The following is a 13,290-nucleotide window of genomic DNA, read 5'->3' as shown; positions in this document are numbered from 1 at the left end:
CTAAAATGATCCTTCCCCACCACCAGCACCTCAGCCACCTGTCCGGCTTCATTCCCCAGAATTAGGTCCAGCACTGCACCATCCCTTGTTGGACCCTCCAAATATTGACCTAAAAAGTTCTCCTCCACACATTTCAAGAAATCCACTCCATCCAAGCCCATAATACTATGTCTATCCAAATTAGTGTTGGGAAAATTGAAATCACCTAATATAATTACCCTATTGTTTTTACACACCTCTGCAAATTGTGCACATATTTGCTCCTCAATTTCCGCTGATTATCTGGGGGTCTATAATAAAAACCTAACAATGTGGCTGCCCCTTTTTTATTCCTAAGCTCTACCCACAAATCTTAATTTGATGCCCCCCCCCAAGATATCATCTCTCCTTATTGCAGTAACTGACTCCTTAACTAATAATGCAATGCCTCCTCCTCTTTTTACCCCCTCCCCTGTCTCGCCTGAAGATTCTATATCCTGGAATGTTGAGCTGCCAATCCTGCACCTCCCTTAACCACATCTCAGTGATGGCTACTATATCACATGTCAATCCTCACCCTTAACTTATCCATTTACCTCTAATACTCCTGGCATTAAAGTAGAGGCCATCCAGCCTTGCCTTACTCCCTTGAAACTTAATGCAGCTGTACTCTCTCTGACTTGATTATTTTACTGTATTATGATGTGTCCCTACTCTGCTAACATTCTGTGTCCTCTCCCCCTGCCGAATTAGTTTAAACTCCTCCCAATAGCACTAGCAAACCCACTGCAAGGATGTTAGTCCCACTCTGGTTCAGATGTAGACCATCCTGCTTGTACAGGTCCCACCTTCCCCAGAAATGGTCCCAGTGATCCAGGAATCTAAAACCCTCCCTCCTGCACCAACTCTTAAGCCACGTATTCATCTGTGCTATTCTCCGATTTCTGAGCTCGCTGGCATGTGGCACTGGGAGTAATCCAGAGATTACAACCTGAGAGGTCTTGCTTTTTAGTCTACTGCTTAACTCTCTGAATTCTTGATGCAAGACCTTTCTACCTATGTCATTGGTACCAACATGTACCATGACATCTGCCTTATCACCCTCCCCCTTCAGGATGCCCTGCAGCTGTTCAGTGACATCCTGGACCCTGGCACCAGGGAGGCAACATACCATCCTGGAGTCATGATGGCCACAGTAGCGCCTCTCTGTTCCCCTGACTATAGAAACCCCTATTACTATTGCTCTTCCTCCCCTCCTATACAGACAGGTTGCTTGTGGTGCCAGAAGCTTGGCTCTGTTCGCACTCCCTGGAGGAGCCAGCACCCTCATCAGCCTCCAAAATGGAATACCAATTTGCGAGCGGGACCCCAGGGGACTCCTGATCTACCTGCCTGTTTCTTTTGGACTGCCTGGTGGTCACCTATTCCCTTCCTTCCTCACGTTCCTTCAGCTGTGGTGTAAACATACTTTCCACAATGCTCTCAGACGGATGCTCCACAGTGTCCCCGCCACCGTTCCAGCTCTGAAACCTGAGCTTCCAGGAGCTGCAACTGGACACACATCCTGCACACATGTTGGTCCCGGGCACTGGAAATGTCCCCGGCTTCCCACATGGAGCACACCACGGCTTTGAGCTCTCCTGCCATGATTTATCCTTTTAAATTAAACCTTTTAAATCAATTACTCTAGGGCCCTTCTTTCCTGATCTTCATTACCATTGAATATACAAACTATAAATCACAAAAAGACCTTAAACTATAAGCAATTAAAGTAGTAAATACTTACCCACTATTTGCCAGTCATTCCTTTCTCTTCTAGCCTCTACTGCTGCAGCAGGGCAAGACCACGCTTTGAAGATTTAAGAAGTTGGATAGCAAGGAAAAAATGCAAAGAGTGCCTCTTCCCCTATGCACCGAATTCCCACTGTGCACCAAATTGCCAATACCCACACTCACTCTGGCTGTATCTCACTCAGGATGAGCTTTCTCCCCTGTTCATGTACAAGCACACGAACCTTCTTACATCTAAAGAGAACTATCCAAGCTTCTCCAGTTCCTTCACATAACCAATGTCTCTCATCCCTGCTACTATTCTAGGATAAGTCTCCTCTGCACACTCTCCAAGACTTCAGCATGACATGTATGTGTAATTAAAATGGGAGATCATGCACTTTCTGGCTACAACATTGGAAAGAGAGCCTTTTTCTCTTACTGTTCGACTTACTTTAATTAATTATAGTGTGGCTGAAGGCAAGAATAGTTAAATACAAACACATCAAAGTAAAGAAATGGAACAAGGCTGATAACTCCAAGCCAACAGACAGATGATGTAACTTTCATAAACTCAACAAATTTATTGGATTTCCTTGAGAAAGTAATACAGCTGGCTTTAGAAGGTGTTTAACGAGACACTTCCTGAGAGATTTGTGCCGAAAGCAAAAATTTGAAATAAAGGATTTGGTACTTCTGGCAAATTATTTAGCCAAAATATATCAGCAGTAGTCATTTTAAATAGGCATGACCAGAGTATCTCAGATGTCAGCAATGCCAGTTCTGGTATTATTTAGTGACAATTTGATTAGGTTTTAAATTAATGAAATCTTTACATAAAATAAACAATTGAGAGAAAATAGGAGTTTGGAAGAAAAGGCAAAAAAATTAATAGAAATCATATACTTCGTATTCAGGTAGAATACTGATTGAAATCTGCAGACTGTCATACACATTTATTTCAAATAGGAAATATGAATATAATCCAAAAATTTTATTAGATATGGAGTCAGGAAAACGTATCTACTTGTTGACCTAACATTGAAAAATGTCAGTGTGTTCCAATATGGATACCTGCAAAGCATAAAGGGGCACGTCTGCATGTATGTTTTGCGTGTACATATACAATTTTCATAGGTTCACTTGAACAGATTGAAACATAGAGCAATATGATGGATTTTGTCCTTTTACATAGGAGAGTATCTGAACAAAGCTGCAAAATAGTAGTCTGCCGCTGGTGGTAGTAGTGGTGGGAGCAATTTGATGGTTTAATATCACAAAGGCAGCATATTTTATATTGACAGTGTAAAGTTCATTTCTCTCTCTGTGGTACATGAAGTCTTGTAACAACTCTGCATTGTAGAGTGGCAATTGCAAAGAGAAATTCAGTGTTGGATGTAGTGGTGGATCCAAAATGTAAGAGTATTGTATCCAGCTGTGGTCAGTGTCCCAAGATAAAAAAGACAAAGAATCAATAGAGGCATTTTTAGAAAGGAATTGGTAATTATTCTAAGTTTCATATCATTGAGACATAAAGACAGGCTAGGGAAACTAAAGCCATAGACAGGGAATTGTTCTGGGGTTCTCCAGTTGTAACTACAACAGAAACCTTAGAGAAATGGTGCTGATGGGAGTTTATAGTGGTGATATTCATGCTCTTCTCTCAGAGATTAGACTAATCTCTTACCAGTGAAACCCTTTGGAAATTCCAGCAGAAGATTCAAATCATCCAGGTTTTTGAAGTAGAAAATTGATTAGATGGATATGGAGGGGCATTTTGTGTAAAACCAGAAGGCAAATCAAAAAGGACATAAGGTAGTCACAATCAAAAACAAACAATTTAAGGTATCATTTCTTCACATTTAACTCTTCACAATTTAATTCTTTACAGTTGTGGGTTGGCTGCCATCTCCTGCATTAAATATGGACCTGTGAATTGAATATACATTAAATTCAAGGAGCTTTTAAGGCAGAAAGACAAAAAGTGTGTCAGAATGCATCTTGAAACATGGCCTGAACAATGGGCCAGACTGCCTGGGTTGAACAGCATTTTGAATTCCAAATTCTTATACTCAACTGCATGTTGACTCAATACTCAAAACATTTCAGGAATAAATTTCAATCAAATGAAACAATAATTGGCACATTTTAAGTTCATCAGCTAGCCAGGTGTCTCATTCCATCTTGGAAGCTGCCAGACAGCCTCTGAAACCTTGCTCATAATATGACCAAAAAAAATTAAATGATGAATACAGTCTCAAATGCCACAGTGTAGTGTACTGGAGCTTCACTACGCTGCACCCGCCCTAAGCCATCATTTTGAAACCGGTGTTTGGAGAGTTTTACTACCCATTCTTCAGGGTTTCTGCCCGAGACTGGGTTTAGATTTCAATTTATAGTATGATTAGCTATGACCTCGTGCTTATTGTGTTACAATTGGATCAGCCAACAGGGAATAATAACTCTAAATTTACATTGCATACATTCCCATGATCTAACTGTGGGCTAATCACATCATATACTTGATGCAACACTGGCTTCATAGGATTGTTTCTTACACCAAATCAATCTTTAAAAAAAATTGCAAGCCCAGAATGTCAGAAAACTGGTTTACTAAAGGGATATATACAGATCAAAAGTCACGTTTGTAAACACACCTAATAGTTTTCAGTAATGTTTTCATTTGACCTGTAGTGTCGAATTTCACTCTTAAACCAGTGACTTCAGTTGAAATCAGTTGTTAATATAAAGCCACACTACAGAGAAATCCAGTCTATGGGAGAGACGATGCAAAGAATTCCATTTGAGAATCGTAAAGGCTTCCTTAAAGGGCTGAGTGAACTAGTCCTTTGCAGCTCATGTTTTTTTTACCTCTCCCAAATGGAAAAGGCTATTTTCCTCCCACAAGGTTTTCTAAGGTTTCCTTCCTTTCTTGCGTAAAGACTGTCCTTCTCCGGAGAAGGCAATAAACCTGTTAGCCCCAGTATCCTGCACCAACAGAAAAGATCATGAAGATACAATGTGATCCTGCCTGACAAGAGTCAGGGCTGAGAATTTTATAAATCGAATGAAATGCACATTACATAGGAAAGATTGCCGGGTTGGAACGTGAAATCTGAATATTCCAACACAAACTGAACAACAATTTAGCTGAAGACAGAAAGGACAATTATGTCAACTGCTGAAATATCTAGTTTAATATACTTAAATACAAAATAAAAACTTATGAAATATGAACAAACAGGAAGTAGCCAATTCACAACAGAGATTAAAATGTATTTTTCCTCTCTATGAAATAGTTCAAATACAGGCACACAATCACTTTATTTAGAAACACCATCATAATCTGAACAAGTCAATTTTTTGCTGGATTTGATGCTTATACACTAATCTGACTTTTCATTTGCAGATTAATAAACTAGAAAATACAGCTCCCCCAGATTACCAGAGGTTACAACAGAATGTTGATGTAGGCTTGATGAACCTGCTGGTCCTTTCACCTGCCTGGTATTTTTATATGTAGTTTGTTGCTATTAAATTTTAACTGGATGCATTGGATATTAAGCTGTTCTTTATAAAGACTACAGAGGTAATTTTAACTCCACACCCACATGATTACAAATTTTTAAAAATGGGAAGCACTACACTTACTTGCCCAATTCCAGTTATAATAGAGGTGGGCTATGGGGGCAGGCATAGAGATCAGGCAAGCCTTAAGAAAGGGAACTTTACTTCGCATCTTGCCATATTACATAGAATCTTGGAATGATTACAGAAAAGATGTAGGCCATTCAGTATGTCTTGACCATGCTGGCACTCTGCAAATGCCGCTCCTCTGCCTTTTCCCCATAGCTCTGCAATTTTTTACTCTTCAGGTAATTATCTAATAACTTTTGGAAATCCATAATTGAATCTGCCTCCACCACACTTTCAGGCAGCGTATTTCAAACCTTAGCCACTCGCTGCATAAAAAAAAAGTCTTTTCGCATGTTGCCGTTGTTTCTTTTGCCATTCACTTGAAATCGATGTCCTCTGGTTCTTCTGCCATGATTTTGAACATCTATCAAATCTTCTCTCAACTTTTTCTTCTTTAAGAACAGTCCTATCTTCTCTAATCTACCCTGATCTCTGGAACTATTCTTTTAAATCTTTTCTTCATCCTCTCTAATTGGGGGGTGGGGGGAGACGACCAAGTCCAGAGAACCCTGGATGTCAAGGGACATAGAGTACAAAATGTGCAGGGGCGAACTTAAAAAAGGAAATTAGGAAAGCTAAGCGAGTACATGAGAAAGCATTGACGGGTAGAATAAAGGAAAATCCAAAGGGGTTTTAAAAATATATAAAGAACAAGAGACTAACTAGGGAAAGAGTGGGGCCAATTAAGGAACATAGGAGGTAATCTGTAATCTGGACCCGGAAGACGTGGGTACAGTCCTCGAGGAATACTTTGCGTTGGTCTTCACAATGAAAAAGGATGACGCAGGCATAGATATCAGGGCAGAGGACTATGAAATATTAGAGGAAATTAACAGAGGAGGTACTACCTGCCTTAAAAGTGTGTAAATCTTCAGGCCTGGATGAGATGTATCCCAGGCTGTTGAGGGAGGCATGGGAAGAGATATTAGGGGCCCTGGCAGTAATTTTCAAATCCTCTCTGGCCACAGATGAGGTGCCAGAGGACTGGAGGACTGTTAACTTATCCCATTATTAAAAAAGGGAGGAAGGGATAGACCAGGAAATTACAGGCAAATCAGTCTAACCTCGGTGATGGGTAAGTTACTAGAAAGAATTCTGAGGGACAGAATATATCTGCACTTGGAGAGAGACATGGATTAATCAGGGATAGTCAGCATGGATTAGTTAAGGGAAGGTCATGTTTGACAAATTTGCTCAAATCTTTTGAGGGGTTAACCAGGGGTGTTGATGAGGATAATACATTTGATGTGGTCTATATGGACTTTAGCAAGGCTTTTGACAAGGTCCCTCATGGCTGACTTGTCAAGAAAGTCAGAGCCCAAGGGATCCAAGGCAAAGTGGCATGTTGAATCCAAAATTGGCTGAGAGGCAGGAAGCAGGGGGTGATGGTAGAGGGATGTTTCTTGACTGGAAGTCTGTTTCCAGTGGGGTTCCACAGGGCTTGGTGCTGTTTGTGGTGTACATAAATGATTTGGACTTAAGTATAGAGGATATCAAGAAGTTCATGGATGACACGAAAATTGGTAGGGTGGTAAATAGTGAGGAGGATAGCCATAAACTGCAGGAGGATATCAATGGACTGGGCAGGAGGGCAGAGCAGTGGCAAATGGAATTCAACCTGGAAAAGTGGGAGATAATGAACTTGGAGAGGGTTAACAAGGCAGGGGATTACAGTATGAATGGTAGGACCCTGGAAAGTACTGAAGATCAGAAGGACCTTGGTGAGCATATCGACAGATCCCTGAAGGTAGCAGGGCAGGTATTTAAGATAGTTAAGAAGGCATATGGGATAATTGCCTGTATTAGCCAAGGCATAGAATACAAGAGCAGAGAGGTTCTGCTGGAATTGTATAAAATGCTAGTTAGGCCACAGCTGGAGTACTGCGTGCAGTTCTGGTCACCACATCATAGGAAGAATGTGATTGCACTGGAGAGGGTGCAAAGGAGATTTACCAGGATGCTGCCTAGGCTGGAGGGTCTGAGTTATGAGGAAAGATTGGATAGGCTGGGATTGTTTTCCTTGGAACAGCGAAGGTTGAGAGGGGACCTGATAGAGGTGTATAAAATTATGAGGGACCCAGATAAGTGGAAAGGAAGGCACTTTTTCCACTAGTGGAGGGATCAATAACCAGGGGCATAGATTCAAGGTAAGAGGTAGAAGGTTAAGAGGGGATTTGAGGGGAAATCCTTTCACCCGGAGGGTGGTGGGAGTCTGGAACTCCCTGCCTGAAAGGGTGGTTGAGTCAGAAACTCTAACATTTAAGAAGTATTCAGATATTCACTTGTGTTGCCATAGCCTCCAGGGCTATGGGCCAAGTGCTGGAAAATGGGACTAGTGTAGTCAGATCTTTGTTGACCAGCATAGTCACGATGGGCTGAATGGCCTCCTCCTGTGCTGTAAACGTCTATGAGTCTTCATATCGTTCCTAAAGTATAGTGTCCAGAATTGGACACAGAACACCATGTTGGCTAGTCTGTTATGTGGCATTTTATCAAATACCTTTTTGAAGTCCATGTACATCACATCAACCACAATACCATCATAAACCCCCTCTATTGGCTGAACAAAAAACACTTTGCCCTTAACAAATCCATTCTTTCTTTTCTTGATTAATCTACATTTGTTAAACTGGCTGCTAATTTTGCCCCAGATTATTGTTTCTAAAAGCTTTCCCACCACTGAGGTTAAACTGACCAACCTGTAGATACTGGGATTATCATTACACCCTTTTTTGAGTAAGGGTGTAACAATTTTAATTCTCCAGTCCTCTGGCACCACCCCTACGTCCAAGGAGAATTGCAGGATTATGGCCAGTGCCTCTGTAATTTCCCCCCTTACTTCCCTTAGTATCTTTGGATGCATCCAATCCAATCGTGGTGACTTATTAACATCTGACCCTGGACTACTCAATGTAGATACTTGATGCCTTTGTTCTATTTCTTAGCCTGAGCACAAAATTTACAAGAGAAATAAATTATGATGATTGACCAAGGCAAAACGTATCTCTACAAATGCAGGTTCAAATCTAATATATGCAATTCAAATTCAGTACTGTCGAGCCACATTGCAAGCTGATTGGTGGAATAAATTTTATTTTCCTGTTTGACTAACTTGCATTTAGAACCCATATCAGATTAGTAGGGAGAGCAGCAAGGCTGGCACCAGGTATGCTACCTCCTAAAACTTACTTGATTGTGTAATTACTTATTTCACATAAATGTGCTCTTAGCTGCTTCTTTCAAGTTAGCATTTGAAACAGATTTACTCCCTCTATTATTCACTCACCTCTTCTATTCGTTTGGGCTGTGGTCGGGAATTCCTGATAAAGGTGATTTTTCCTATTTTGAACTCATAGTTTGGGATTCCTCTGTGATATAATGGTTAAGAAAAAGTTAGTTTGCAGTTACTGTTAACTGCCAGTCCAGAAGTTATGAACATATTTCAATCTTAAGTACTTTTTAGATACTTGGTAAATTTGCATTGTTTTCTAGCCATTTGGTCACTGTTTAAACATAAATTTCCTAAACACAGCCTTCAGCCTTAACCTAATGGTGGCACTCTCATGTCCGTCAAGAAGTCACAGGTTCAAGCCCACTCCAGAGTCTTGAGCCCATAATTTTGAAGGACGCTTTGATGTGGTACTGAGGGAGTACTGCACTGTTGTAGCTGCCTCTTTCTTGGATGAGATGTTAAAACAAGGTCCTATCTGTTCTCTCAGGTGGATGAAAAAGGATCCATGGCACATTTGAAAAACAGAGTTTTCATGTGTCCCGACCATTTATGAAACAAATATTGGTTCAAGAAAGTCATTTAGTGAAGTATAGTACTGGAGCCAATTTTTACTCAGACTAACATTCTTCACAGAACAGAAGGTTGCAAGCATTCAACTACACCACAGTTTCAGTCAGTGTTTCTTTATATCTGCCCAAGTGAAGCCACAATAAATGCCCTTTGCTTATACATAGATAAACAAAATTGATTTTCAATTAACAACGTCATTCAAACTGGTAATTTATGTTTGTGGGACCTTGCTGCATGTACACAAATTGGCTGCTGCCTTTCTCTAAAATAGTAACTATACTTTTAAAGTTTCTCATTAGCTGAGTGCTTTACAACATCCTGAAGTCATGAAAGGTGCTATACAAATGCAAGTTTACTTTTTCTATATACATCTCCATTATCCACAATTTTAATCATTTCAAATGCAAGTAATATTGAAAAAAAACAACAAAAAAAATGAAGAGATTATTTTACTTTCAATTTCCCAAACTTAAACAGTGCTCAGAGATTTGGGAATAAATCACCTGACTTCTCAGCCATAGGTGGTGCATGAGGTAGTAAGGAAGGATGGAATGTGTATCACTATGCTCTTTACTCTGACATGAAATCAGCTTTACTTTTTTAATTACTCTAACAATTTTTGAATTCTTCAATAATGCTTTTTACACACATCTGTCCTCTTCCAATTTTGTCATATTCTTTTGAAGATAAATGTCCAAAATTGCACACAGCATTCCAAATGTGACTTAACTGATTATACAAGGTTAAAATAATCTGTTCTGTAAAGGTGACCAAAGACAGAAATACATCCCAACTCTTCTTCTTTGAAGTCAGTGTGAGGCTTTTGATTATCCATATAATGTTCAAGGTGATTAATAAAATAATTTCTAGCTTCACTTTCAGAGAAAAGTTTGTCCATGAACAGTCAAATCTGGTTGTGGAACCAAATATGTTATAGGTCACTTTTTAATCCAGTGGGAATGGTTGAAGTTGTACAAATGAATAGAACAACTCAGTCTATGATGGCTGCCTTTTCTTTCAAGAAATTCTCTCCGTTCTCTAGCTCTAAAATCATGTAGGTCTGTCAAAACCAAGTTTTTTTAATACTGGTGAACATCACTGGTCAGGTCGGCAGTTATTGACATCCCTAACTGCCCTTGAGAAGGTGTTGAACTGCTTCAATCCATGTGGTGTAGACACCTACAATGGTGTTTCGTAGAGGCTTAATACAACTGAATGGCTTACGTTTGCCATTTCAGAGGGCAGTTGAAAGCCAACCACATTGTTGTGGATCTCGAGTCTTTTGTAGGCCAGATCATGTAAGGATGGCAGACTTCCTCCCCCAGAAAGACATTAGTGAACCAGTTTTAACAACGACCCAATACAGTGATAGTCATTATGGTATAGGAGGAGGCCACTGGGTCCAGAGTCCATGATGGCTTTCCTTACAGCAATTTAAACAGTCCTATTCCCCTGCTCTATCCCCATAGCCCTGAAAGTTTACTTTCCTTAAGTGCCCATCCAATTTCCTTTTGAAATCATTGATCATCTTCGCTTTCACCACCCTCAAAGGCAGAGAGTTCCAGGTCATTGCTATTTGCTGCATAAAAAAAATTCCTCACTCCCTCTGCATCCGTAATTTCATGATCATTATTAATGAGACTAGCATTTTATTCCAGATTTAGTAATTAATTGAATTTAATTTCCTCACAGCTGCCATGATGGGATGTGAGCTCCGGAGCATTAGTCCAGTTCTCTGGATTCTCTCTATACTACTGCCCCTAAGTTCAGAGATGGACAGAGAAAGAGAGAGCACACAAGAGAGTGATAAGTAAAGGCTCTGATTAAAAGGCTCCTTTCGAACCATGAGAACTCAAAGGCAGAGACCACTTAGGACACTCAAAAACACCCAAGATTGCTGAGGTACTAAAATATAGTATATGATTAGTCAGTTACTTGATACACATCATTAATGATGGCAGACAGTACTTTTTTTGACAATTGATAACAGTCTGACACTAACCTTTTAATATCTTCTGGGTTGATTTGTGCTGGACTGGGATCAACTCCTTTCTTCTTCCCATCTAACCGGTTCCCAGCACCAGTAAATGCCTGAGAGCACAACAAACCAAGACAAATGCATAACTATCTTAATCACATATAATAGGGTGCATTATCCCTTGGAATACTCATGGAATCTGTAGATCATTAATTCAAAGTGTGGGAGCTGGATAGAAAAGGCAATAGATAAAGCAAGATGAAGAGGAGTTTATTGGGCTATATGTGGACCAGACAAAAGTTCTGTATTTTGGTCTGATGTTTTGGCAGCTGTCACTTCAAAACACAATCTGCAAAATGAGTTTACCAACCAGCTATAGTTTATACTCATGCAATGTTGCAAGATGTGTTGTTTTAGTCTCCCTGCTGACAGGTTTAAGAGGCCATGAGTTTATATTTTTTCTAGGGATATGGAAAGACTGAGAAAGTTGCATTTCTTGCCTATTCCCTAGTAGCCCTAAGAATTGGTGATAGGCCTGCTCCTTGAATCATTGCAGTTCTTGTGCTGATGACACTTCCACAATTGAGTTAGACAGGGATATTGACCCTGTATTGATGAATGACTATCCTGGAGTGGTGAATATTCCATCATACACCTGACTTGAGCTTTTTAAAGCACCCAATCTCTACTCTACTCTTGCAGCCACTGTATTGACGTAGCTAGTCCAGTTTATCATGCTCAATGGTGACCCGCAGGATGTTGATGTTGGGGGACTAGATGATAATGATAGGCTTTTTCTTGTTCAAGACTGTTACCTACGACATGTCAGCCCAGGCCTTGATGTTACCCAGCTTTTGCTGCAAACTCACATTATTGGAGGAATGAACACTGTGGAATTGTCAGTGCAACAGCCCACTGTTGGCCTTCTAATGGAGGGACAGTCATTGTTGAAGATGATTGGACCAAGAACCCACCCTATGCTACCTTGCGGTGACATCTTGGGGGTGTGATGACTATTGTCTAACAACTACATTCATTTTCCTTTACACAAGATTATACTCCAACCATATACTCGCTAGGGTTCCATGGTGCCATTCTCAACCAAAGGTTCTTGAAGGTCAAGAGCAGCTACTCTCATCTCTCCTGTAGCACTCAGCTCTTGCATCCATGGCTGAATCAAGCCTGTGGTGAGTTCGGGATCAGAAGGCAGGAATCAACTGATGGCATGACTAATGACTCCTTCCTTCACTTAGGTGATTGAGAGAAGGTTGATTGGGCAGTAAGTGGCTGGGTGAAGTTTATCTAGTTTTTTTTTGCAGTTAATCTTTTAAATTGAGAAGTCACATATTAAGAATCTAGGATGTCTCTGCCATACAAGATGCACTTTTGTTTGATTCTAGGCAGTTGGAGGATTTCATAAGGCAGTTTGCAAATCTTAAAAGTAAGCAGGAAACCATTTTAAAAGAACCAAAGGTTAAAACTGCAACATGTACAGAAATGCAATTTGTATTTGAAAGTCAATTTGAAGAGATTAAGTTAGTTCTGAAGAATTGAGATTGAAATTAATTTATCGACTTGACACTGGAACAGATATCCTACCTCCCCTCCATATATGCAACGATGCATATTTCAGATTTCAAATTTCCAGCATCTGCAGTCTTTTGCTTTTATGCAACTAAGCTGACTGTTTATTACTTGTTCTAAAATTTATTTATCAGCAGCTTTGAATAAGGGTTCATGGGCATTATATCGTTTTCAAAGATTAGATGTGATACTTAATGGGGACATAAGATAATCTCGTATGCAAAAGCCTTTCCCAAAATGTGTCTGCCATTTCTTTGCCTGGGTAGGTTACGGAAACACTTGCCTAACTTTCAGGCAAGGACAGACAAATCTTCCAAATTTGGTGAGTTGGGACTCATCCATTAGGGCTATCTTATGTCCAAAATTCAACATAATCCAGGGTAAAGAGGTTAGAATAGAACATGCTGACAAGATTGGAGGCAGATTGCAGAGAGACTGAAATTGAGAAGATAGCTAGTTTAACAAAATGCACCTTAACTAA

General features: G+C 40.1%; 1 protein-coding gene across 5 annotated transcripts in view; it reads right to left on the bottom strand.

The window, feature by feature from the left end:
- Positions 1 to 2,309: 2,309 nt before the first annotated feature.
- ufd1l (ubiquitin recognition factor in ER associated degradation 1) overlaps positions 2,310 to 13,290 on the bottom strand; it is a 40,499-nt gene continuing 29,518 nt past the window's right edge. For 3 of the 5 annotated variants that reach the window (XM_041202878.1, XM_041202876.1, XM_041202877.1), the window contains exons 10-12: positions 11,250 to 11,338; positions 8,732 to 8,813; positions 2,310 to 3,184 (exon numbers count right to left, since the gene is read on the bottom strand). In XM_041202878.1, the coding sequence (XP_041058812.1) occupies positions 3,062 to 3,184; positions 8,732 to 8,813; positions 11,250 to 11,338 (294 nt within the window). In that variant the 3' untranslated portion in view covers positions 2,310 to 3,061. Of the gene's footprint in view, positions 4,738 to 8,731; positions 8,814 to 11,249; positions 11,339 to 13,290 lie in introns of all 5 variants that reach the window. The other 2 variants (XM_041202880.1, XM_041202879.1) reach the window with 2 other exon arrangements.

Source organism: Carcharodon carcharias, chromosome 13 (assembly GCF_017639515.1).
Source record: "Carcharodon carcharias isolate sCarCar2 chromosome 13, sCarCar2.pri, whole genome shotgun sequence".
NCBI lineage: Eukaryota > Metazoa > Chordata > Chondrichthyes > Lamniformes > Lamnidae > Carcharodon > Carcharodon carcharias.
This window is presented reverse-complemented; position numbering and strand designations above follow the sequence as displayed.